The sequence below is a fragment of the Phoca vitulina genome, unplaced genomic scaffold, assembly GCF_004348235.1.
Source record: "Phoca vitulina isolate PV1807 unplaced genomic scaffold, GSC_HSeal_1.0 scaffold88, whole genome shotgun sequence".
In the NCBI taxonomy this organism is placed as follows: domain Eukaryota; kingdom Metazoa; phylum Chordata; class Mammalia; order Carnivora; family Phocidae; genus Phoca; species Phoca vitulina.
Window position 1 is genome coordinate 628751 of NW_022589791.1, and position 23099 is coordinate 651849.

At 35.7% G+C, this 23099-nt stretch overlaps 1 protein-coding gene across 7 annotated transcripts in view; it reads right to left on the reverse strand.

Moving 5' to 3' along the window:
* The window catches only part of MPP7 (membrane palmitoylated protein 7), a 299054-nt gene that overhangs the window by 60695 nt on the left and 215260 nt on the right, over positions 1 to 23099 (reverse strand). For 3 of the 7 annotated variants that reach the window (XM_032395850.1, XM_032395847.1, XM_032395848.1), the window contains exons 10-14: positions 22899 to 23095; positions 22351 to 22415; positions 15526 to 15546; positions 15407 to 15418; positions 14365 to 14406 (exon numbers count right to left, since the gene is read on the reverse strand). In XM_032395850.1, coding sequence (XP_032251741.1) covers positions 14365 to 14406; positions 15407 to 15418; positions 15526 to 15546; positions 22351 to 22415; positions 22899 to 23095 — 337 coding nt within the window. The remainder of the gene's footprint in view (positions 1 to 14364; positions 14407 to 15406; positions 15419 to 15525; positions 15547 to 22350; positions 22416 to 22898; positions 23096 to 23099) is intronic. The other 4 variants (XM_032395849.1, XM_032395852.1, XM_032395851.1 and 1 more) reach the window with 4 other exon arrangements.

A 23099-nucleotide genomic window follows, 5' to 3' on the forward strand; every position in this document is an offset into this window, starting at 1 on the left:
GTTTTAAAGGAACGACACATTTACTTTACTACAATAGGAAAGTGACTCTATAGTAAGACTGCAGCTCCATGACCTGATTGCAAGGAGACACTTCTTATCTCATATTTTCCAGTAGAAATCATTTGTGATCACTTATTAACTGAGCATATAATTGCAAAGCTTTGTTTGAAGTATTTTCTACTATAGAGGGAAACACTTAAGTTGCTTAGTTTGTGCTCCTTATTTCAAGAAGATTGCAATAAACATCCTCAACATTCCCTTTATTCCATCTCATGGATTATTTCATTAGGATACACTGCCAGAAGCTAGATAGATCTTGTCCAAATGCTTCTCAGATCAGTGAATGCCAGTGTACATTTCCGCCAGCAGGAAGTACAATTACCCATATATCACACCAGCCTCTCATAAAGAGACTTCTAATTGCTTTGAAATCTTCAGTGATTTGACAAGTGAACAAATTATATGTTATTTCATCTTCACTGTTACAGGAGTTGACTTTTTTTCAAGTTTCACACCCATTTGCATTTCTTATTTCCTTTGTAAATTGTTGGTTAATTATTTTGACCACTTTCTCATTAGGGTCTTCATAAATATATACACATACATGTATTTTTTAAGTCACAGCCCTTGACCCTAATTTACTGCAAACACTTAAGATTTTCAATTTTCCATTTTGAAGAAATTTAAAATGTTTATGTAGTTGAGTCTGTGAGTTTCTTTTCTGATTTCTTCCACTGTTTTTAGGACTTTCCTATCCTTGGGTCTGATAAATACTCACCTATATTTTCTTAAGTTAAAAAAAAAAAATGGGTTGCATGGCTTTACACTTAGTTTTTTTTATCCCATCTGGAATTACTCAGCTGTAATCATGAGATCAAGCTTGTGAGGTGAGGCTGTAACTTTATATTTTTCTAAGTAATTAACCAATGGTCCCCAAAATACTTACTGAACAATCCTTTCACTCCTTTATGTTGATACATACTTTGTACTAAAGTACCAGATGGCTTATTATTATGTCATGACCAAAAAAAAAAAGAAAGAAAAAGAAAAAAGAAAAGAAAAACCCAAAAAGGTGATTCTTGGTCTGAGTTTAGAGAATTCTTATTGATGATATCAATACCAAAACAATAGAAGTCATGATGGTGGTAGTTGATATGGATTGAGAACTTACTAGATAACAGACACCCCTTGAAGATTTTATGTGGATTAATTCATTTACTTCGCACAGCAGCCCAAGGAGGTAGGCAGAATACTACATGGGTTTAAGTGGCTCTTCTTTTAGTTAAATCAGTCAGTCAGAGAAAGACAAATACCGTATGATTTCACTCATATGTGGAATTTAAGAAACGAAACAGATGAACATGGCGGCGGCGGGGGGGTGGGAAGAGAGGCAAACCATAAAACAGACTCTTAAGGATAGAGAACAAACTGAGTATTAATGGAAGGTAGGTGGGTGGGGGGTGGGTATTAAGGAGGGCACTTGTGATGAGCACCAGGTGTTATATATATAAGTGATGAATCACTAAATTCTACGCCTGAAACTAATATTGCACTATATGTTAACTAACTGGAATTTAAATAAAAATCTGAAACAAAACAAAACAAAAAACAAGATTACCAAGGCTGTGGTTGAAATACTACATGATGAAAGAAAGAAGCAAGTTTGAAATGTTACTCCAAATATATAGATGTATAATAGAAAAAGTGATGAGCCTTCTGTTACTTTATGCAATAAGTAAACGGGAAAAAATGAAGGACCAGCAGTTCATTTTAGACTTTAACAATTATAAGCTCTTTTCTGTTGGAGACATTTTTTTCAGATATAATTAAATACATTTTGATACTCCTCTGTATTCAAGATGATGTGTAAAATATAAAAATATATACAATGGTGTCTCTGTCCTCCAAAAGCTCCCAGTGTACTAGGGGACACAGAAATATTCCCAAATACTTACAATTTAAGGGGTTTTACAACACAGCCTCATGACTAGAAACTAAGATTTTTAGCAAGTTCTCTAATTTGACACTGACATATCTATTTCTATTTCACTTTTTTTTACTTAATAAAAAAAATTAAACTCAGGAAGTTGTGACTTGGTCATTTACAAAGCTACCTGACTACATTTTATTTATACAACACCATTCATCCAAAGAGTATAAAGTTTAATGCCTAAACATGTAAATTAAGAGTCAGTTGTTATTAAAATAAGCTTCACACTGTAGGTAAGTATTAAACCTATCTATGCTATAATTTCAAATGTTAGTGATATTTTTAACAGCAAAAAAAAAAAAAAAAAACCTGCAGTATCCAAAATATACATAAGTATGGGAATGATGCAATACTTTTTCAAAGAAATGAGATTGAAGCTATTAAATTTATAATTCTAAAACTACACAGCACCATAAAATACATTTGATTATTGAAAAAAAACTGGACAGAATAGTCATACTTACTAGTTTTACTTTTTTACTAATAGAGAAGTTGGTATGGATACAAAATTGTGGAAGAAAATGCATGAAAACAGACAATGGTTGTGTTAGGGAGAGAGGGATGTGGGCAATTGTTATTCTATTTTTCAAACTTTCCGTAATGTTACATAATTTTAAAATTTGAAGCAAAAAAAGCCCACAAAACACAGAGTTCATAATATATGAACCAAACAAATGAAATCCACTACAGACAGCTGTCATATTAACACATAATACAAAATACATGTGACTATGTCTCAGAGGCAGGGTCTAGTCTTCTATATTTTGAAATAATTATGGTAAAAGACTACATTTTTATATTCATAAGAGTTAGAAATAGCCAATAAATTAAAATATTAAAATCTTTTTTTAAAAATCATAATGTTATTATATTCATTGGCTCCCATAAATAAGTAACTTTAGTGTAAATTTACAATGTAAATACTTATCATTTAATAGTCTTACTTTTTCATAAAACTTTAAGACATTTAAGATGGCATTTTATAAAAAAACACATGATCATTTTATGACCAAACATGTCCATTAACATGAAAGGCCCTCCAACAGAGTCATCACCAATACTAACACAGCCCCAGAAATCACACGTGAGCAAGTGAAGTGACATCTGCCTTTCTGTTAATTCAAAGAAAATAAATACGACTATGTTACCACCCACAATTTTCAAGTGGGACAGTTTCAATCTTTGGTTACATTTCTTTTATGTAACCAATTTGGTCTAAAAACATCAGATATTATATATTCTCAATGTTTTTAATAATAAGGAGCTTTTAAGGTTTAAGTTTTATAGATGTTTGTAGAATGGGAAAAGAAGCATCTCAGTGAAATTGTTTGAATCATAAAATAGCAATATTGATCGTAGCCACCTCAAAAGTTAAGAGTTTTATGGAAGGATCCTCTCTAAAGTTCCAAATTTTTAGAGAAATACATTTATTTGATACCAACACAATCAAGAAAACTGTTTACTTTCTTAAAAGGAGATAAAAATAAACATTTCAGTTCTTTTTTCTCTCAAATACATGAAAATGTGGATTCTCTTTCTTTTTTCCTTAACTTAGGAGAACTACCAAACGTGTGAAAATCATTTTTTGCATCTTAAAATGCTGGATTAATTTGACAAAGCTCATATTTAATAGTTCAATAGGTACCTTATTACAAGGAAGAAAATATTTTAAACGTAAATGAACTTTTTAAGAAGATTAAAAAACATGTGGACATTAATGTGGACATTAATAAAAACTAAGCAGCTGGAAATTATTATACAGTGTTAGGCTCCTGCCAACAAAACATTGAAAATTTCCATTAAAATAAACATTTTTAATATAATGCCAATGTTGCTGTAATGATATGTCATAACTGACATGTAAAAACTATGTAAACATGGTCCTAAGACAAAATTATTATTGAAATGATGCTTCCATAGGACACCAATCATAAAACTGTCCCAAAGACAATTGAGGATAATTAAGACCAAACAAGCAGACAAAAATCTGGGGAGGACGTTTAAACTGAAAAGAAACGCCAATATAAAACTATAAAAGTAACGGAGATCTGAAGAAGCTGGGTTAGTCAGCTTCTTGTATTCATCTTCTAAAACGCTGTCAGGGGGAAAAAAATCATCACAGACGTAGGAACATTACCGCGGATTACATTAACCAACTTTACATATGCTAATTTTGTGTATAAAGTGGAACAAGCTTTTGAACAAACAAATATAAAATTCATCTCTGGAATGTTACAGGTTTCCAGTTGCTCTCAAAAAAACTTAAAGAAATGTTCAAATGCCATAAATACCCTTTAATCATTCAGCTCATCTCAAGCTAAAGATAAAAATAGAAACTCAAAGTGCCTAGTGAAATCATGGAAGCTAATATAAGATATCAATTTGCAATTTCCGAGAAAAAAACTACTTAGGTCTTAAAAAGTTTTCCGGATACCACTGACAATTTCTTTTTAAAGCACAGCACAGGATTACCATAAAAAAGGAGAAACCATATGAGAACTTAATTTTCTGCCAGTCAGCTAATAAAGAAATTAGTTTTTACTTACACTTTCAAAATTATGAGAAAATACAGTATGCACACATAAAATTAAATATAAAAATATAGTTCTAAAAAGAGGGGAAAATTGGATTTTAAAATTTTAATATATTTTCTTAAGTTGAGTCTATGCAACCAAAAATTCTCCAAGCAGGAATGGTTTCTTTCTGTCAGAGAAAATATTTCCAAGTAGTATTCCAGACATGTTGAGATTATGCAGAGTTCTTGTTCAAGAAAGAACCTGTACCATTTTTAAAAGAATGCTTCTAAATGTTCTCTTTGTATAAATTTTACTTTTTGGAAGAATATTAAGGCAGTTTATTTTGACATATCTGTACTTACCTACAAAACATTCTTTAATAAAATGGCTCAATAATAGAGCAAATGGGAATTTTTACTAGATTTATAAAATAGTGTAACTTGTTGAAAATCAATGGTGCTTACACACAGAAAGAAGAAAAAAGATTAGGAAAAAAACCCACAGAAGTGGAGATAGGTAAATAATAACATTTGAAAGAACAGCATATGGACAGTTTTGTTTATACTGAACTTTATGGTAAACACTTCAGTTAAATAGAAAGCAAAGTCTTTACATAAGTCCCAAAACTGATCTTGTTTTAAAAGAATGCATGAAGTACTCCAAGAAGGGCAGAAGTGGAGAAATTGGTGAGTTTTCGGGAAACCATTTGCAAGACATTATGTTTGAATACAGATGCCTGATAAGCAGGGCTTTGTTAATTGGTTATAACAAGATTGCGATAATGAATTAACCAGAGGAAAAACATTCTGTAATTCTTACCAACGTAAAAAAGAAAACTAATTCTTCATATAAACTATTTTGTACTGCATGAGGAAAAAGGATTGAATCACCAAAGCTGGCTATCCTACTACTGAGAAACAACTGCCGTACAGAAGCCAACGCGCGCGCACGCCACGAACTCGCACACCATCCACCAAAGCTAAATGAAATTTTCAAGAGCTCATAGGAGGAAATGAATTATTCCCACTAATTTATATATTTATATAAATATAAATGGTTTGACAATCTTTATATAGATAGGCAGCCCTTGACTTACAGGGATTCAAATTTAAAAGGTCCAGTTTTTACACCTCGTATTTACAGCATACTATCAATTTATCTTCATATTATTGTCATAAAATTGTATGTAATTAACACAACTTACACTGCCCACTTGGTGAGCTTTTTCCTTCCTTCCCATAATAACAACCCAATCTCTTTTATTGATGAACAGACCCCTGAGAAATGCAGCATACACATCAGTAAGAATCATACCAGTGTACATTCATATCAGTGATAGTCTTTAAAAAAAAAAAAAAGAGTCTTGTTTTTTTCTAAAAAAAAATTCTTGGAATATTATAATGTTACTTCTTTTGAAAGAGTCAAATTAGATCATTTTGACATGGGTTCTCAAAAATCTAATGGTCATGAGGTTAAGGGCTACTTATATATGCTGTTTCGTGCTTGATTTTATGCACATCAAAGAAAGTGAAAATCATCAAATGTATTCACTGAGCTACTGGTCTGATGTAGATCAATACCAGTTGTCAATCTACTAGTAGACCCTGGGCAGCCCCATTTTTTTTTTTTTTTTTTGGTTCAAGGGTACTGTGCCTGCAGGGTAGATCACTTCCCCTTTTCCTCTCCTTCTGCGGGCTCAGGAAATACATAATGTGAAGGTGGATGAGCGGCAAGAGTAAGGTTCTAAAATAAGCCAGAGTCTCAGAAATTCTTCGTAACAGTCCTTGGGAAAGCCCTCATGAGAAGGCTAAATTTCTGGAAACTCCCTATTTTCCAGAGCTTTCCTAGAACTGGATAGGGTGCCATGTGCCGAGGATAGATACAGACCTATCCTGTGTATGTGGATATTCTTTAAAATCAGTGGCACTACAATGTATCTGTAAAAATAGTGGTATCTATTGGAATTTGATGTATCCCAGGACACTATGGGTATTTGTATGATATGCAGTTAAGTGACTAAAATGTTACAAAACCATTTTTGTTGACTTGTACTGTTTAAATGACTTCTTTTTGTAAGAGAAGCAATTGATGTGAAAGACATTATCAAATCTCCCAAGAGTAAATATTTCTTCAATGCAGTAATTACCCCAGACATATTTAGAGTAGGAGAATGTGACTGTTAATTTTATGTGTCGGCTTGACTGGGCCATAGTGCTCAGATATTTGGCCAAACATTACTCTAGATGTTTCTGTAAAGGTGTTTTTTGGATGAGATTAACCTTTACATCAGTGAACTTTGAATAAAGCAGATTACCCTCTAGAATGTGGGTGGGCCTCATCTAATCCGTTGGGGGAAAAAAAATTAATCTCCCCTGAAAAAGAAGGGATTCTGCCAGCAGATGGCCTTTGAACTCAAACTACAACTCATCCCTGGGTCTCCAGCCTGCTGGCCTCTCCTGCAGAGTTTGACTTACCAAGGCTCCACAATCATGTGAACCAACTCCTTGCACTCTCTGTGTTGTGTGTGTGTGTATGTGTGAGTACATAGCTGCCTGAGTAATACAGAGGATTAGAAGGGAAATGTTAAAATCTTAGAATAAACTAGCATTTCCTAGTTAGTGTAGAAATAAACTGTAACATTTTAATACCTTTTAGAAGAGAGAAAATGAATAAAAACCAATTTTTTATTCTTTGAAAGGATCAACAAAACTGACAAACCTTTAACATACACGGACCAATAAAAAAAAGAGAAGACCCCAATTATTAAATTTAGGAATGAAAGAGGGGACACTGTTACCAAGAAGAAATAAAAAGATTATAAGAGACTATATGAACAGCTGGATGCCAGCAAACTGGATAATCTAAATGAAATAGACAAATTACTAGAGATTTACTACTAAAACTGAAAATCTGAACAAACCTTTAATAAGTAAAGAGATTGAGTTAGTAGTCAAAAAACTTTCCACAAAGAAAAGCTTAGGATGAGATGGCTTCACTGGTGAATTCTAGCAAAAGTTTAGAGAACAATTAACACAATCAAACAAAGTTTACAAACGCTTTCAAAAAAGAGTAGGGAACACTTCCCACCCTATCATATGAGGCCAGTATTAGTCTGATACCAAAATCAGGCAAAGATATCACTAGAAAAAGGAAATCTAAAGACCAGTATCCCTATTCCTCAGAATACTAGCAACCCAAATTCAGCAACACATATAAAGGATATAAAGGATTATACACCATGAGCAAGTGGGATTTGTCTTAGGAATACAAGGTTGGGTCAACATATAAAAATCAATCAATGTTATATGCCACATTAGTAGAATGAGGAAAAAAGCCACATGATCATTTCAAATGATGCAGAAAAAGGATCTTCTATATACAAGATAAAGTAATCTTCAAATAGTGATGGTTTCACTACTTTCTTTCCAATCTGGAGACTTCTATTTCTTTCCCTCGCCCCATTGCTCTGGCTTGCACCTCTAGTACTACGGTAAATTAAGTGACAAGAATGCACATCCTTGTTAGTTTCTGATCTTAAGGAGAAAGTTCTCAGTCTTCCACGATTAAGTACGCTGTTAGCTCTCGGGTTTTAGTAGATGCCCTTTACCAGGCTGAGGAAACTCCCTTCTATTCTTAGGTTAAGTTTTTATCACCAAAGGGTGGATTTTGTCAAATGCTTTTCAACCAACCAAGCTACCAACTGTGTATCAAGGTTGCTGGTAACTTCCACATTGCTAAATCAAAGGTCGCTTCTCTTTCCTCATCTTGTTTGATCACTCTTTCCCTTCCTAAAACTTTTATTGGCTCCTAGAAGAATCACACCCCTGGATTTCCTTCTACTTCACTTTGGGTTCTTTTCTTGCCCAAATCTACACCCACCCCCAATGATCTTATCCAGCTTTGTACCTTTAAATTTGATCTAACTCTGACAACTTCTAAATCAACTGCCTGAACTCAAAGCTGCCTACCCAGTTGCCTATTGAACACCTGTATATGAGTACTATAAACTCAGTATATCCCGACCAGCATCCCCTGATCTTTCCCCACCCCAAACTTCTACTCCATGGTCTCTTCCATCTCTGGAAATGGTGACTCCACCCTTGCAGTTACTAAATCCAAAAATGGTGCTCTCATCCTTGATCCTCCAACTTGTCTCAAAATCTTGTCAGTCTCACCTTTAAAATGTATTCAGCATCTCAAGTCTTATTACTACCTCCACTGAGAATGTTTTCTTTCAAGCCACAATCATTTCTTGCCTGGATTTCCACATAGCTCCTTGTTTCTGCCCTTGCTCCCTTACAGTCCCTTCTCAACAGACCAGCCAAGTGCTCCTTAAACATACATCAGTCAAGTCATTGCTCTGCTCAGAACCCTTCAATGATTTCAAATCTCACACATAGTAAGAGCCGAGAAACTCCCTCCATCCCCTTCCTCTCTACAACCATTCTGTTACGCTGCCAACCCTCAAGTCGTATCAGTTCCTCCCTTCTTCACACTGGTCTCCCTACTGATCCTCAGAGGCATCAGGGTCCTGTCTTAGGGCCTTTGCACATGCTTGTCCCATTCCTTGGAATTCTCATTCCCCACGAGACTCCTTTTCAGGTTTTTGCTCAAACACAACCACTTCAAAGAGGCCTTCCTTAACCACCTTATAGAAATTTGATGTCCCATTTTCCCAGCTCCTCCATCACCCATTCCTGTTTTACTTTACTTCATAGCACTTATTACCACCTAAGATCTTTTGTAATTTATTTAGTTGTTGGTCCCAAACGTACCCCCAATATGGAAGCTCTATGAAAGGGTATTTGTTTTGATCTTTGTTGAAACTCTAGTGTCTACAGCAGTCTAGAACATAATAGGCATTCAGTAAATATTAGAAAAAAATCCAGAAATATCATTATAAGACAGTTATATTCTGTACATACCAGAAGAAACAGCTAACCAGAGCTAAAGTGGTGGTCTCTTGAGGGAAAAGGTGGGACTGGAAAAGGGAAAGGTACACTTGTTTGGGGTTGTAAGACTTGCAAATACTGTGACTTTTCAAACAATTTATTAAATAAAGCCATAGGAAACTGCTGACATTCTGTTGTTTTCTGACCTACAAAACAGGACTATGAAGCAATTTCATAGGCTTAACCTAATGCATATGTTATTTTAATTAAAAAAAATATTAGGGGCGCCTGGGTGCTCAGTTGGTTAAGCATCTGCCTTCGGCTCAGCTCATGATCCCAGGGTCCTGGGATCGAGCCCCACATCAGGCTTTCTGCTCAGGGGGGAGCCTGCTTCTCCCTCTCCCTCTGTGATCTCACTTTCGCTCTCTCTCAAATAAAATCTTTTTTAAAAAATTAAAAATTAGAATTCTTTTTAAAAATTTTAGTGTGGGGAATACGAAAGAAAACTCAGAAGACAAAGGAAACAATTCACGGATCTGGCAATGAAATATCTACATGCTGTGAATCTTGGAATAGAAAAAGGTAAAACCCAACCAAAAGATCAAAAAAAATGTGCCCAACAGAGAGAGGGCTAATATTCATTGCACAGAAAGAGCTCATCAAACTAACAAGAGACAGATAAAGAACTTGATAGAAAAAAAAGGCAAAGATATAATTAGTTGAGGGGGAAAAAAATGGAGAAAAACCGAGAAAAAGTCATAGCATTATACTCACAGTATGTTTTAAGGTGTTTACCAAATAATACTTCCACCATAAAAGTCTGTCATTTATGTTAGCATATTACTTATGAGACCTCTTTTTAAAAATCCACTCTTAACTCCAGAGAACACACTGATAGTTATCAGAGGGGAGGTGGTGGGGGGATGGGTGAAATAGGTGATAGGGACTAAGGAGGGCACTTGTGATGAGCACCGGGTGATATATGTAAGTGTTGAATCCCCATATTGTACACCTGAAACTATCATTACATTGTACGTTAACTAGCTGGAATGTAAATAAAAACTTAAAAAAAAAGAAACAATAAAAAATAATAAATCCACTGGATGTTATATGCAACTAATGAGTCGTTGAACACTACATCAAAAACTAATAATATGTTGGCTAACTGAAAATAATAATAATAATAATAATAATAATAATAATAATAATAATAAAATCCACAAGATCTAGAAGGATTTTGAGGATTTGGCTTTTTGAGGAAAAACAGAATTCCACGTAACATTCAATTTGTTCAACGTATCTGTAACAAAGTAATAATAGTATAAAAATAATCATATAATTTAAATTATATATAAAATAACCAGAGAGTATGATCAAACTTGTTTATCCTGTAAAAGATAAAGTTTCAAATCTGTGGTCATTAGTTTGAAGTGTTTCTTTAAAAAAAGAAACTTACCGGAATCATGCTTAGTTTATGAAACCTATATTTTCATATTCTTTTTTAAAACAAAGTCTTTTGTTATATGCTTCTCTTCTCAGGCACCTTGCTAGACTCCCTTAACCCTCTTAACTCCTAGCTAAATGAACTTCGAGGTCTGTGAACCTACAGCAGTCTCTTGCTACATGTGTCAGGATAAACATTTAGGCCAGAATGAAAGATTTAACATGATGCACATCCATTAAAACACACTAACCATGTTTTTCCCCTTTGCCACAGGGAAAGATAATCTTCTCTAAGAGCGGAAGTTGAATAGAGTGGATGGCTAGAATCTGTACGCAGGGTTTGCAAATTCAAAAGCCTACGGAAGCCAGACAGGTAGAACAATCTTGTCAATTGCCTTACACAAATATATTTTGCACAAAAATCAGTCCTCAAAGAAACAGGGTGTCCCATTTGTCTGAAATACTCTTTGGCCACTTTTATTTCCCCACGTTGGAGAACATGGAGACCAAGAAATACTTCCCTGTATAATACAAACACCAACACAGCTGTTAGGACAATGTCTACCCACATCCCGCCTCAGCACCGGCAAGATGATGAGGGGTGGAAACTGTGTGGAACCAGAGACCTTGGGTGCCATTGACAGAGTCGGTTGTAACTCAACTCCAGCTAATTATTAACATTGGGAAACGAAGGCCTCGTTTAGCCAAGTCTTTTGTTTTGTCAAAGGAGTCAGAAATTTTTACCTAAAATTTCCCAACTTTGTGGTACTAACAAAAATATATATCTTTTGTCCAAACATGGCCTGAAGCTTGTTTGTGTGCCACCAGGTTGGATATGAATCATTATATGATTCATGATATTCCCATTTTACCTAGATGGTACCCTCTTTTCCTCTGTAATTGGGTGTTACAGTATGGTGTCCTGGAAGCACAAAGCCCTCTGCCTTTTCTAAAAAATTATTACAGGTCATGGGGTAACTGCATGTTTAATCTCACCTGCTAATCCCAAATTCTTTAAGGCACTCCTGTAGTCTCAATTCCACCCAATCTAGTCTGCTTTGGGGCTTGTTCAACCAATTACTTCTGATTTCATGACTTTCAATCCTTGGGGCACCTGGATGGCTCCAGTTGGTTAAGCATCTGATTCTTGATTTCAGCTCAGGTCATGATCTCAGGGTCGTAAGATCGAGCCCCATGTTAGGCTCTGAGGCTAGACATGGAGCCTGCTTAAGATTCTCTCTCTTCCTCTCCCTCTGCCCCTCGCCCCCCCAAAAATTCATGAAGATATTTTAATCCTTTATCATTAGATCCACCAACTCTGTCCATAGAATTGATCCAATTTTCCTCTCCCACTAAAATATTTCTACTCCGAACTATAAAAATGGCCTTGAACTCAACTGCTATCTTTCTTTCCCTGTCCACTTACTCTTTAACACCTTGCAATTTGGCTTCCAGAAAAGCTGTTTCTCAGAGTTATCACTGACTCCAGATAACAATGGAGTTCTTGCCAGATCCAATGGCATTTCATCCAGAACTCATTTTCCTGTAGTTTTTCACCCTCCAGGAAGCCAGCCCATATTGTGGTCTCAGGGTTCCAGAGCGCAACAGAGAAAGTAAAAAAGAACACACCCATCACCTCATCCAAACTCAAATATGCCTCATGCTCTGCAACAGTCACCTCTCTCCATGTTACTGGTTCTACCTTCATCCCCTGCTGCTTAACTCTAATTCCACCTAACCCTTGGTGCCTGGTTCTAATGTCGTTCCTTGTGGGACTGGATCCTTCACTGCCTCAGGCTGGAAGGCCATCCCCTGAACCCCTGAATCATAGCATTTTATGTGACTCTTATCAGATCCTGCTTTATGCCACAGTTATTCACTCAGCGGATATACACTTGCCATCTAACTGACTGAGTATATGCCCTGAAAGTCAGGGAGAGTAAGGTATCTCTCTATTTTGGAGAGAGGAGGAAGCTTGTAGTAAAGTCTGTGCATCTGTTCACAACTCCCTGAATCCAAGCTCTTGGGCAGTCGCCTCGCACACAGACGCTGGCTTGGCCATGAGACTGGTTTTGGCCAACAAGACATTAATGGATGTGACGTGAGCAGAGGCTTCACCAGCACTAACATACTGGAGATTGTTTTTTCTGTTGCTCTCTGGAACCCTGGGATGCATTATGGGCTAGCTTACTGGAGTATGAACAACTATAGGAAAGAGAAACAATTTTACCCAGGTGAGCATCCCACCCCTCAGACCAACCAGAGCCCAGCCCAACCACCAGAGTGCAAAGGTCCACCAAGCTGACACAGACCAGAAGAACCACTCAGGTGACCACAGACTCAGGAGAAGAAACACTTGCTCCTTGAAGCCATTAAAAGTTTCTGAGGGTATAAGGAGAGGTGTTAATGGATATACAGAGTATCTGGCACACTGTACTGTTCTGAAATGAGTAAAGAATTAATGAAATTTTAACCTCTCCTTGACCATCCAATTACAGTTTTTCTAGCCTAAAAACTGGAATACTCTAGATTTCTGCATGGAGTTTGTTTTGCAGAATGCAAAACGAAAGGACAGCATACTGTCAAAGATAAAGTATAGGCATTATACCTGCACAGATGTGAATGTGGGGCCGGGAGGCACCATTCACTACCTGTAGGTTCAGAGATAATTCCTGTCAATTTTCTGAAGCTCAGTTTCCTTTCTGTAAAGTGGAAAAAAATCCCACCAATCTCACAGGAGTAGAGATAATATTTATTAAATACCAAATATCACATCTGGCAAATTTCTTCAATAACCAAGAGATATTATCATATCCATAAATATTAATCTAAAAATAAGGAGGGTGAAGAGGTTCTCTCTCGAACTGTGTTTCTACACTATGACCTGTCACTCGTACAGTAGGGACCTGGTCAGGGCAAGGGTGGGAAAGGTCTGAAGTGGGAGGCAGCTGAAGAGAATTCTGAGGCCTTTAACAATTTCTAGATATCTTGGCTTTTGTTTATAACATCCCTCGGCATGGCCACACTGGGAAGGTTTCCTTCCGATACAGATGAGCACATCAATCACAGACTTAATTATATTTGGGGCTGTTCAGCCAACGGTTATGTAGAGGGGTGCAACGTGAATAATCAATCATTGGAAAACAAAACCAAAAAGTTATGTTGGAAGAAGTTATTTAGAAGATTTGACAAATTAACAGCTAACCAGATAATTGAGAAAAGTCCAGACACTGTTAACTGAGTAAAATGACTTAGCCACAAACGTTTTTCAACTTCTACCCAAAAATAATGATTTACAAAAATATAGCATCTGGAAAGCTTCTTGAACAACAACACAAAAGCACACTATGAATTCCTTTATGTCCAACCCATTGAGCCTGTTTAACATAAAGGGTCATGCTACCCCCCACCGAACATCAGAGCATGCTAGTGCAAATATGCTAATTTAAGGTAAAACAATATATAATGGTTCTGGAGAAAGCAACAGAAAGAAAGAAATCCTCTTCCATGACCAATTGCTCACCTATATAGGTTCCACTGTGGTTACCAGCATATTCAGCATCTTCTGGATGGAGTGTAAAAGCATACAGAACAAAAGCCAAGAAATAAAGCAGAACAGTTAGAAGCCCAGCCACAGATGCAAAAAATAAATTACTTAAAAACAATTATGTAAAGCACAGCATAGAACAGCCCTCACAATGCCACTCTTAAACATAAAACATTGTGTTTTATATTTAAGCTTAAAGTAATGTTTTAAAACATCATGCAATTCATGTTTCAGCCTCCTTCAGAGGTTCCTTGATGCAGTTCCAAGAAAATTATAAAAGATCTGCCTACACTCTTTATACTTTCCATAGCTAAGAAAATTACAACACTTGATCCCCCAAAGTAAATTTATTTTTGTAAATCAGGCTCTTTGATAATATGTAAAATACAGCAATTACTTTGGCTCACTGGATTAGACAGAAAGGTTAAGATTAAGATACATCCTTTCTTTGGATAGGAAGAAATTCTGTGTTGGGAAGGAATAAAGGCATACTATTTCTATTTTTATTTGGTTTTTGAAAAATGAACGGATGAAAACATTTTAAAATAAATGATGTGTTATTAATTATTTGTTGGAGTGAAGTGAAAACTGGGTTATGCATATCTTAAAAATTTAATTGTAGTGGGTACTTACTACTTTAGGCCTCTTATCTTCACATAAATATGCTTCCAGAACTAACAGCACAGCATGTGCTGATATCAGATAGTTGAGAAGATTCACCTGACATCCTTATGTTAAAATAAGGATGTCAATATAACCGAATAACACTGAGACTACCGACAGAGACAAAAACATGATGTACTATTTCAGATCACTTTCTTTATTTCTGCTATACAAAGCAAAAATAGTGCAGTTCTCAAACAGAGTCCAACCATGATTTTTGGTACTGTAACATCAAGATGGAAGCTTGGATATACAATAATCTTCTATAAACTACTTGCTATATTCAATCGAATCCACACATAGGTGTACTAAATAAAATTAGTAGACTATGGCAGGGAAGCTTTCATACATGTACCTTTAATTTCCTCTGAGAAGCACAAAGAAAATGAGAAAGGAAATGATTAAATGTGCAGAAAATACAATTAAAGTAAGAAGAAGATGCATCTGAGGGATAAAAAAAAAAAATCCACCTACCACACTCAATTGTTTCCTCATCTTAGAAAAGCCAAAGGGAAAAAAATGTATTTTAAGTATTTCAAAATTATTAGTCAACATATAAACAGAATTCACAAAAAACTACATTTTAGACTGCACTGTAGTCTTGGTCTAAAAAGAATGTATATACTAAAGCAGTAAAAGCACAAAGCCTTCATTCAGTTTATTAAATGCCCAAATGGGAAAAATAATAAGGGAAAAAACAAGTTTTTCAAAATAATACCTTCAATGGGGGATTATTTTCATAGGACACTTCTGTTTGTAAACTAATCTGTCTGTTTAACACTTAGGATACATACTTAGAAATAACCCTTAAAATGCCCTTAAAATATCTCAATACCCGGTAAAGTTAACAGTATTATCAACTTATTAAGATATGAAATGAGTCAGGAAGAACTCTTTACTTCATTCTGGCTATATTATTTGCTAAAAGGTATTTTAAAAAAATAATTCTAAAAATTACTAATTGTTACTAATTGTTACTCATAGGAAAGAAATTTAAGAGTTCTGTGTGACTTAGGAAACTCACCTTCAGTTAAAGGTGGAAAAAGAACTGGCAATTTAATAGAAGCAAAATGGAACCACAAATCAAGGTAGAACATTTTTCTCTACGAGACTTTGTAGAACAAATAGGACTGACTGGGACAGTTTTTGGCTCACTTCTCTCTCCAAACTACAGAATGTCAGTCAAAGAAAACACTTAGGAGCGAGTGTGCACCACTGTCTTTTTATTTTTCCAAAACCTATGGGTGCTCCAGCTGGATTGGTTCTATCTGAACATAATTCGCAAAAATGACAAGCAAATCATTATTATTTGGACTCAAATTGTGAGTCACCCAAGTTGTGAATTTATTTACACTCATTCCTTAGTAGCTCTGAAATGTCATGTACATCTAAGACAAATTATCAGAAAACAAACAATAAACTATGTGATACGGATTAGCCAAGCCAAGCAACTAGGCTTAGTGGAAATAATACAAGCAGTGTTTCAGATGTTTCAATCTGCAAACTCAGACACTCAACCATTATGTGGATTATTAAACAGAAGGTATATTTTCTGAAGGAACAATAGGACTGACTGAGTGCTGCACCATGATTAAAGAACCAGTGTCACATACAACAGATGATAAAAGCCATCTCTCTCTCTCTCTCTCACACGCACGCACGTAAGAAAAAAATTAAAACACCGAAGTCAATCCAGAATAAAAATAACCATCTCCATGTCACATATAGTATAGTATGTTTCATATTCTAATAAAAGGTTGTGAATACACTGTGTACGTTCTCAGAAGAATATTTTCCCCATGCTTTACGTAGGAAGAGAATGGTTATTTTTTGCATGATAACCCACATGCATATATATCCAAGCCAGCAACATTCTTCATGGACAGCCAGTAGGAAAAGCAAAGAACACTCTTCCTTACACTTAGCAAGTTTGAACAAAGAGGAAAACATATAAAAGGGTGATCTCAGAAGACATTTGGGATAATTGCACGATTCTTAACTATATTCTTAACTAAGGCACTGTTCTGTGTACACTAAATGCATAAACTTATTGAATTCTCCCACCACTCTATGAAGCCAGTACTGTTATCTCCGTCTTACAGATGGGAATCAGAGGGACAGAGAAATGAAGCATTCTGGGACAGGGACCCACACAATCTGGCTCCAGGGTTTGTGTTTTTAACTACTATGCTATACTGTCACACCAAAATCACTTTTTAATTACTCTAACTTTACGCTAGGAAATGTAAGTCGGTGGAGAGGTCAAATGAAGTAAGTTTCTTTCAAGTTTCCAGTCTACTCTCCACCACCTCCCAGCATACAAGCCTCTTGACCCCTCCCCTGACACTTGACCCTGCCAAGTGTGTTTCTCCTGACTGGAGAGTCTGGGGGAGACTCTCCCCAGCCTATCAGGAGTCCACTCTCCACATCTTCAAGCCCTGAAGAGCAGGATGGGAAAATTACAAAAATCACAGAGGAGAGGACAACAAAGTCACAAAGAATAATTGTGGATGTCTTCAGAAAATGGAGTGGAAAGCTCTCATGAAGAGCATTTGATGAGCTTCACGTAACAGGACAGGAGGAACTTTTCTACACTGCTGGATGCTAGCTACTCGGAGCCGTGCAATGTCAGATACTCTTGACAAGTGGAGAAATTGTGTCTAAATAGGTATGATCGTATTTACGGGGGCAAAGTTAAATTCCCCACCCTAGAAACTGCTTTCTTATGCCTCCCTCTGCCCACATGCAATCTTCCCTACAAGTCTGCAATAACCTGTGACCATAGACCACACCCTTAATCCTTAATCAACTCTTTCTTACCTGCACAGCATTGGGTCCCCAAGACAAAAGGCAAGAGAGGGTATGGCTTAAAACCCTTCATATGGAAAAGCTAACAGCACAGACCCTGATAGTGTTTTAGAAAGAACATTTTCAATTTATGTAAGAAGAACACAGTCTACTAAGATGAAAAGTGAGCAATAACAGGCCATCACCTCAACCATCTCCTGACACAGTCAGACATACAATTTACAAGCCTAGTTCATCTGCACCTTTCTCCACACAATCTCTGAACTCTGGCATTTCCCAAAGAATATCAGTAAATATTAGGGGGGGGGGAAACCCACTTTCAGTATCTTTTAAAACCCCATGTTTCTGTTAACACAAAATCCCACCAATATTAAGAAATATTTGACAGAGTTTTAGGCATACAAATTTAAACATAAGCAATCTACTTGTTAATTTCTGAATTAACTTTATATATGAACACACTAAATAAATACTGTTTAAGATGCTAGGAGAAAGGAGCTTACTCAATTTGAAAAGTTGTATTATAACAACCTGGAATGTTATATGTATTATTCTCAAATGTTTGGCCTTCCAAAATATTGGTACCATGCAGAGTGAATTCATTTGTTTACTCAGTGTTTAAACTGTACTGTTGCTAGACTGTGATCTTCAATCCACAAAATGCCTGTCTTTGAATGAACTCGGTTATATGCTGTTTGAATGGCCACCTCTGGCTCCAGTTAAATATTTTCTTTTGTACCCACACAACAGCAGCCACAACTGGTTAAAATAGATTCTAAAATACAATATTTTGTATTTTTACCTTCTAATCTTTAAAAACATAAATCATACCTTCTGGACTTTTTTTATTACAAAAATTCTATAAGAGCTATTTTGTAAAAGAAAAATTTTAAATTAATATTATTCAGTCAGCAGTATGAGATCTTTTAAGGTATTTATACTTTGAGAACTAAAAAAAGAAACTAAGCACCATAGATAAAAATCATACTGGAATATTCTCCTATAAAATACACTACTTGAATAAGAAGAAGCTTTGCGGAATACACTGTAAAACTAGAATTAAATAAGTTCCATACTATTGAAGTCAAAGTTATTAATGTTTGTATTATTAGGAAGACAAAAAACGTATGAAGTTTAATTTCAATAGAAAGGGAACAAACAATATTTCAATAAACCAAAGAAAATCATATTGCTTTTTAAATAAGGTTAGGTAATATCATATTGCTTTATATATGCAACTGAACTATAAAAAATAAGCTTTTTTGCAGAAAAATCATCGAGTACTTTAAATTATATCGACACAAGAATTGCAAGCTGCCAAGTGGCTGTCATGAAAACTCCTCCTATATGTTACTTGAGACATAGGATACGCTTTTAACTCATTTCCAAAACACTTAACCTGTGTCTTTCATGTAATAATCTAAAAGTTGGTCATGTCAAAGAGAACCTATCAGACTTCTAGGCTGCTCTTCTGTTTCTGTTACTAATGTAAATCCATTACGTAAGAGCCTCTCATCAGATGAAGGAGAAAGGGAGGGAACGCAGAATTCTATTGCCAATTTCTTTGTTAGGTAAGCTATTCTTTGAAACAACAGGAGGAAGTGGGGATGAGTCCCTCTATCACGCTTCTAAGATTCACTTATGCTTTAGTTTTAAGAGTTCATATTTTTTAGGAATGTTTAATTTCAAGAGGAAAATTATTTTGTTTGAGAAGCCTATTTTCTCAATCTGTACCAGATATGCCAAGATTCTTAAGGGGAGGAAATAACCAAGCATCAAAGATGAATACCACAGAGTTTTGCATGAAGATGCCAGTTTTAAGGCCTGAAGATGTCAGTATTATGGCTCCTGAATTTATCTACAGCTCTAGCACAAACATAAATGCCTTCTCCAATCCTTTTTGACTTTGATCTTGACATTGACTGAGCCCATAGAGTTCCAGAGCTTTTCCTCCATGCAAACTTTAGTTATGATGATTGTTGAGTCAAAGAGTAAAACCACAGTAAGTCAAGCAATTATTATGTGAAAAAAGTTAACTGGCTAATTTGATACATATTATTACCTGACTAAAGTCATTATTCTAAATTCATTGTTTAACACTATCTCCTAGGTTTTAAGCGCACTTGTAAAATTTAGTACAGAAAATTTTCAACATGACTATTTTTTAATACCCTTATAAAACACCAACAAGATAGAATTATTCTTTTAAAATGTTTACATTAAATTAGAAGCGTTTCTTAAAACCTAGTCTATGAATTTTTATTCAAAGTCATATATATAAAAGATTTTATGTTAACTTTCTGTTTTTCTTCATAGTGTTATTCTGTAATTTAGCAAAGAGCACGATATGGATGTCCTATCCTAAAAATCTAAGTACCAAATGTTGAAGTCCAGGAAGTGTTGGGTTAGATGGCCTTTGCAATTTATAAGGGTAGTTATGTAAAGAATCACTATCAGATACACAGATTACAGAACACAGTGCTTTTAAATAACTTTAAAAATGTTCAGAACCAGTATAATAATTTTTGCATAACTTTGCAGTTCAGGGGTTTAGGAGACAACATTTAAAAAAAAACTTCAAATGGAATTTTTAATTCTTTGACAACAAAAGTACTAGCTTTCTATTTAAGCTTCATAGACATAGACTGTCTCTCTGAATAAGGCCATATTTACTATACACTAGTGATCTGGATAATATTGACCCAATTTGGTTTTATTTAAAAATAGAGAACATCCGTATATGAGAACCACCAATACATCTCTCCGTGAATCAAGTCTAGTTTTCAAAAAATAGAAAAGAAGAAAAGGAAGGAAGTGTGAATGGGAAACAGTAAACATTCCTACATGGTCTTCAAGAGGCAGAAAAAGCAAAAAAACAAAAACAAAAAACCTTAAAACATCCAGATAATGACATTTCAGTAATTTTGGAATAAATATTTCTCAGACTCAAATATTCAAGATTATCATATAAAAAAACTCTGCATATTAACAGACAAAAATCACCCATTACAATTAACAGCTCTACACACATGCATGCAGGCGTGCGTGCACGTGCACACAGGCGCACGCACAAAATCCCTCTGACATTCACACATATTTATACTGAAACCAGTTTGAGGAGATCTATTAGAAAGACAGACAATATACCCATTCCAAGTAGTTGTTTAAAGAAGCACATTTATAAAAACAAATAAATGAAAATCCACAACTATATCAAACTGGACATTTCTAAGTTGCCTAAGACTCAAACAAATTGGGAGTATGGATTCAGATTCGAGTAGAATCACACTGATTTCCTTTTCAAGTTACACACACTTTATCCCACATGCACCAAGTGTGCAGGCCCCCAGTTTAGAAATCCCTCCAGGAGCAAGTCAGGTGGATGCCTCAGAGCCCCTGCCAGCAAAAATTCATCACACTTAAAAACGATGCAACCTTCTGGTTAAACTGTACGCTTTCTGATGTCACAATCCATGTGGCATTCCATGACAAGTGTGTTTTCCTTCTGCCCAGACTTAACGGAGCAAGAACAAGCAGGCTTTTGAATCAGTGCTCCACTTGAAGTATTTGCTTGCTTGTGAGATTTATACTCGACTGTAGTTTGGCTCTCTTATAATGTAATTCCTGGGCTATACACGTCTACAAACTGACAGAAATAACAGGAGATGTGAAAAATGCAACAATACTAAAACCAGATGTTGGTGTAAAATTCCAGGACCATTTATTTGTGCATTTCGCCTTTTAATGTACAATCTCTATGTTGAAAACAAAAGGCTTTTTTTTACTCTTAAAATACCTAGAACCATGAAACGTTTAGAGGAGATGAAGTAGAAATTTATGGGATGGGACTTGACAGGGGTGAGGGGGTGGGGAGTAAAAGAGAAGCTGAGAGAAGGGGAGTATGAAGGAGAAAAAGAATGCGCCCAAATCCACACTATCTTCTTTTCAGTAATCATACCTCATCCTTTTCCTGTTCTTACTTTGTTTTAATCTCGTCTTGTAACGACTCCAAACAGGCGAGTTAAAGGTCAGAGTTACTATATTTCTGGATAAGCAAGGAGTTAAGAAGAACAACAACTCTTCTTAGGCTCAATTGCCTTTGTGCCCAAGAAAGTGGTAGATTTTCCCCCCCTAATTTTACCAAGAAGTGTCTTACCCAAACCTTCTAGCTTTGGAGAAATAAAAGAGTTGCATTTCAGGTTACATTTATGAAAACACCTACATTCAGAAGTCAAGGAGAGTAGTGTTGCCAGTTAGTTTCTTAAAGTGTGAGTCATGGGTTTATCATAAACAACCGCAAACACCCCTTTCTTCAAAAGATTCACTTTAATATTCTATTGTGAGTTTCTTATTTGTTTGGTTGCCGTGAAATGATGATCCAAAAGCTATCACAAGGCACTACGAGCTCTCGTTCTCCCACAAACACCTGTTTTAATAGTCAAAAATAAACAGCAAGATTTGGTTACTCTGCATTTTTATTAACAAACTTACATGATTTCCTGTTGGAAACTTTCAAGGGCTGAACTAATATTTCTGGTCGTCTCAGAGCCAATCTCCTGGGGGAAAAAGAAGGTCAATGCCTATCAATTTTCAGTACAGATCCAAGATTAATATAACACCAAAATATTAAAAGTCCCAAGGGGGGAGAAAAAAAGGGAAGCCAGGGGAAAAAATGAGCACAATGCAATCTATTCAAATTAAAAAATAAAACCTCTACTTTCAGAGTTTTATAAATCATCCCCACTCCAAAATCACTCTTCATTCCCCCCCCCCATCTTTCACAACAATACAGTTTCAGATATTAATGTGCTATTTTTCCATTTGCTTCATAACAAAAACCGAGTATGACCTGGTCCTGTCATATTATTTTTGGTCATTATTCATCCTTAGTTAGACAAAACAGAAATCCAAACCTGAGGGATAAAGGATTCTAAAGCAAGGTTTTAGTGCTCCTTTTATCACAACTCTCCTCGAGTGATACTTTGCAGAGAACAAAAGGTCATTTGAAGAGAGACCATGACGGCGCGCCAGTAGCTCACCTTTCCTGGAAATGCTTTGAGGGAATCAAGCCTGCCCTGGGATTGGCATCACCTGCGTGCTTTGCTTGCCACCATGTTGCATCATCTTGGCTCATAATCTGAAGAATATCTCCCTTTTTGAAAGAAAGCCCAGCTTCCTTACATGGAATTGCTTTATCCTCATTAGGGTCATAGTCAAAGAGGGCTTTGATAAACATCTGG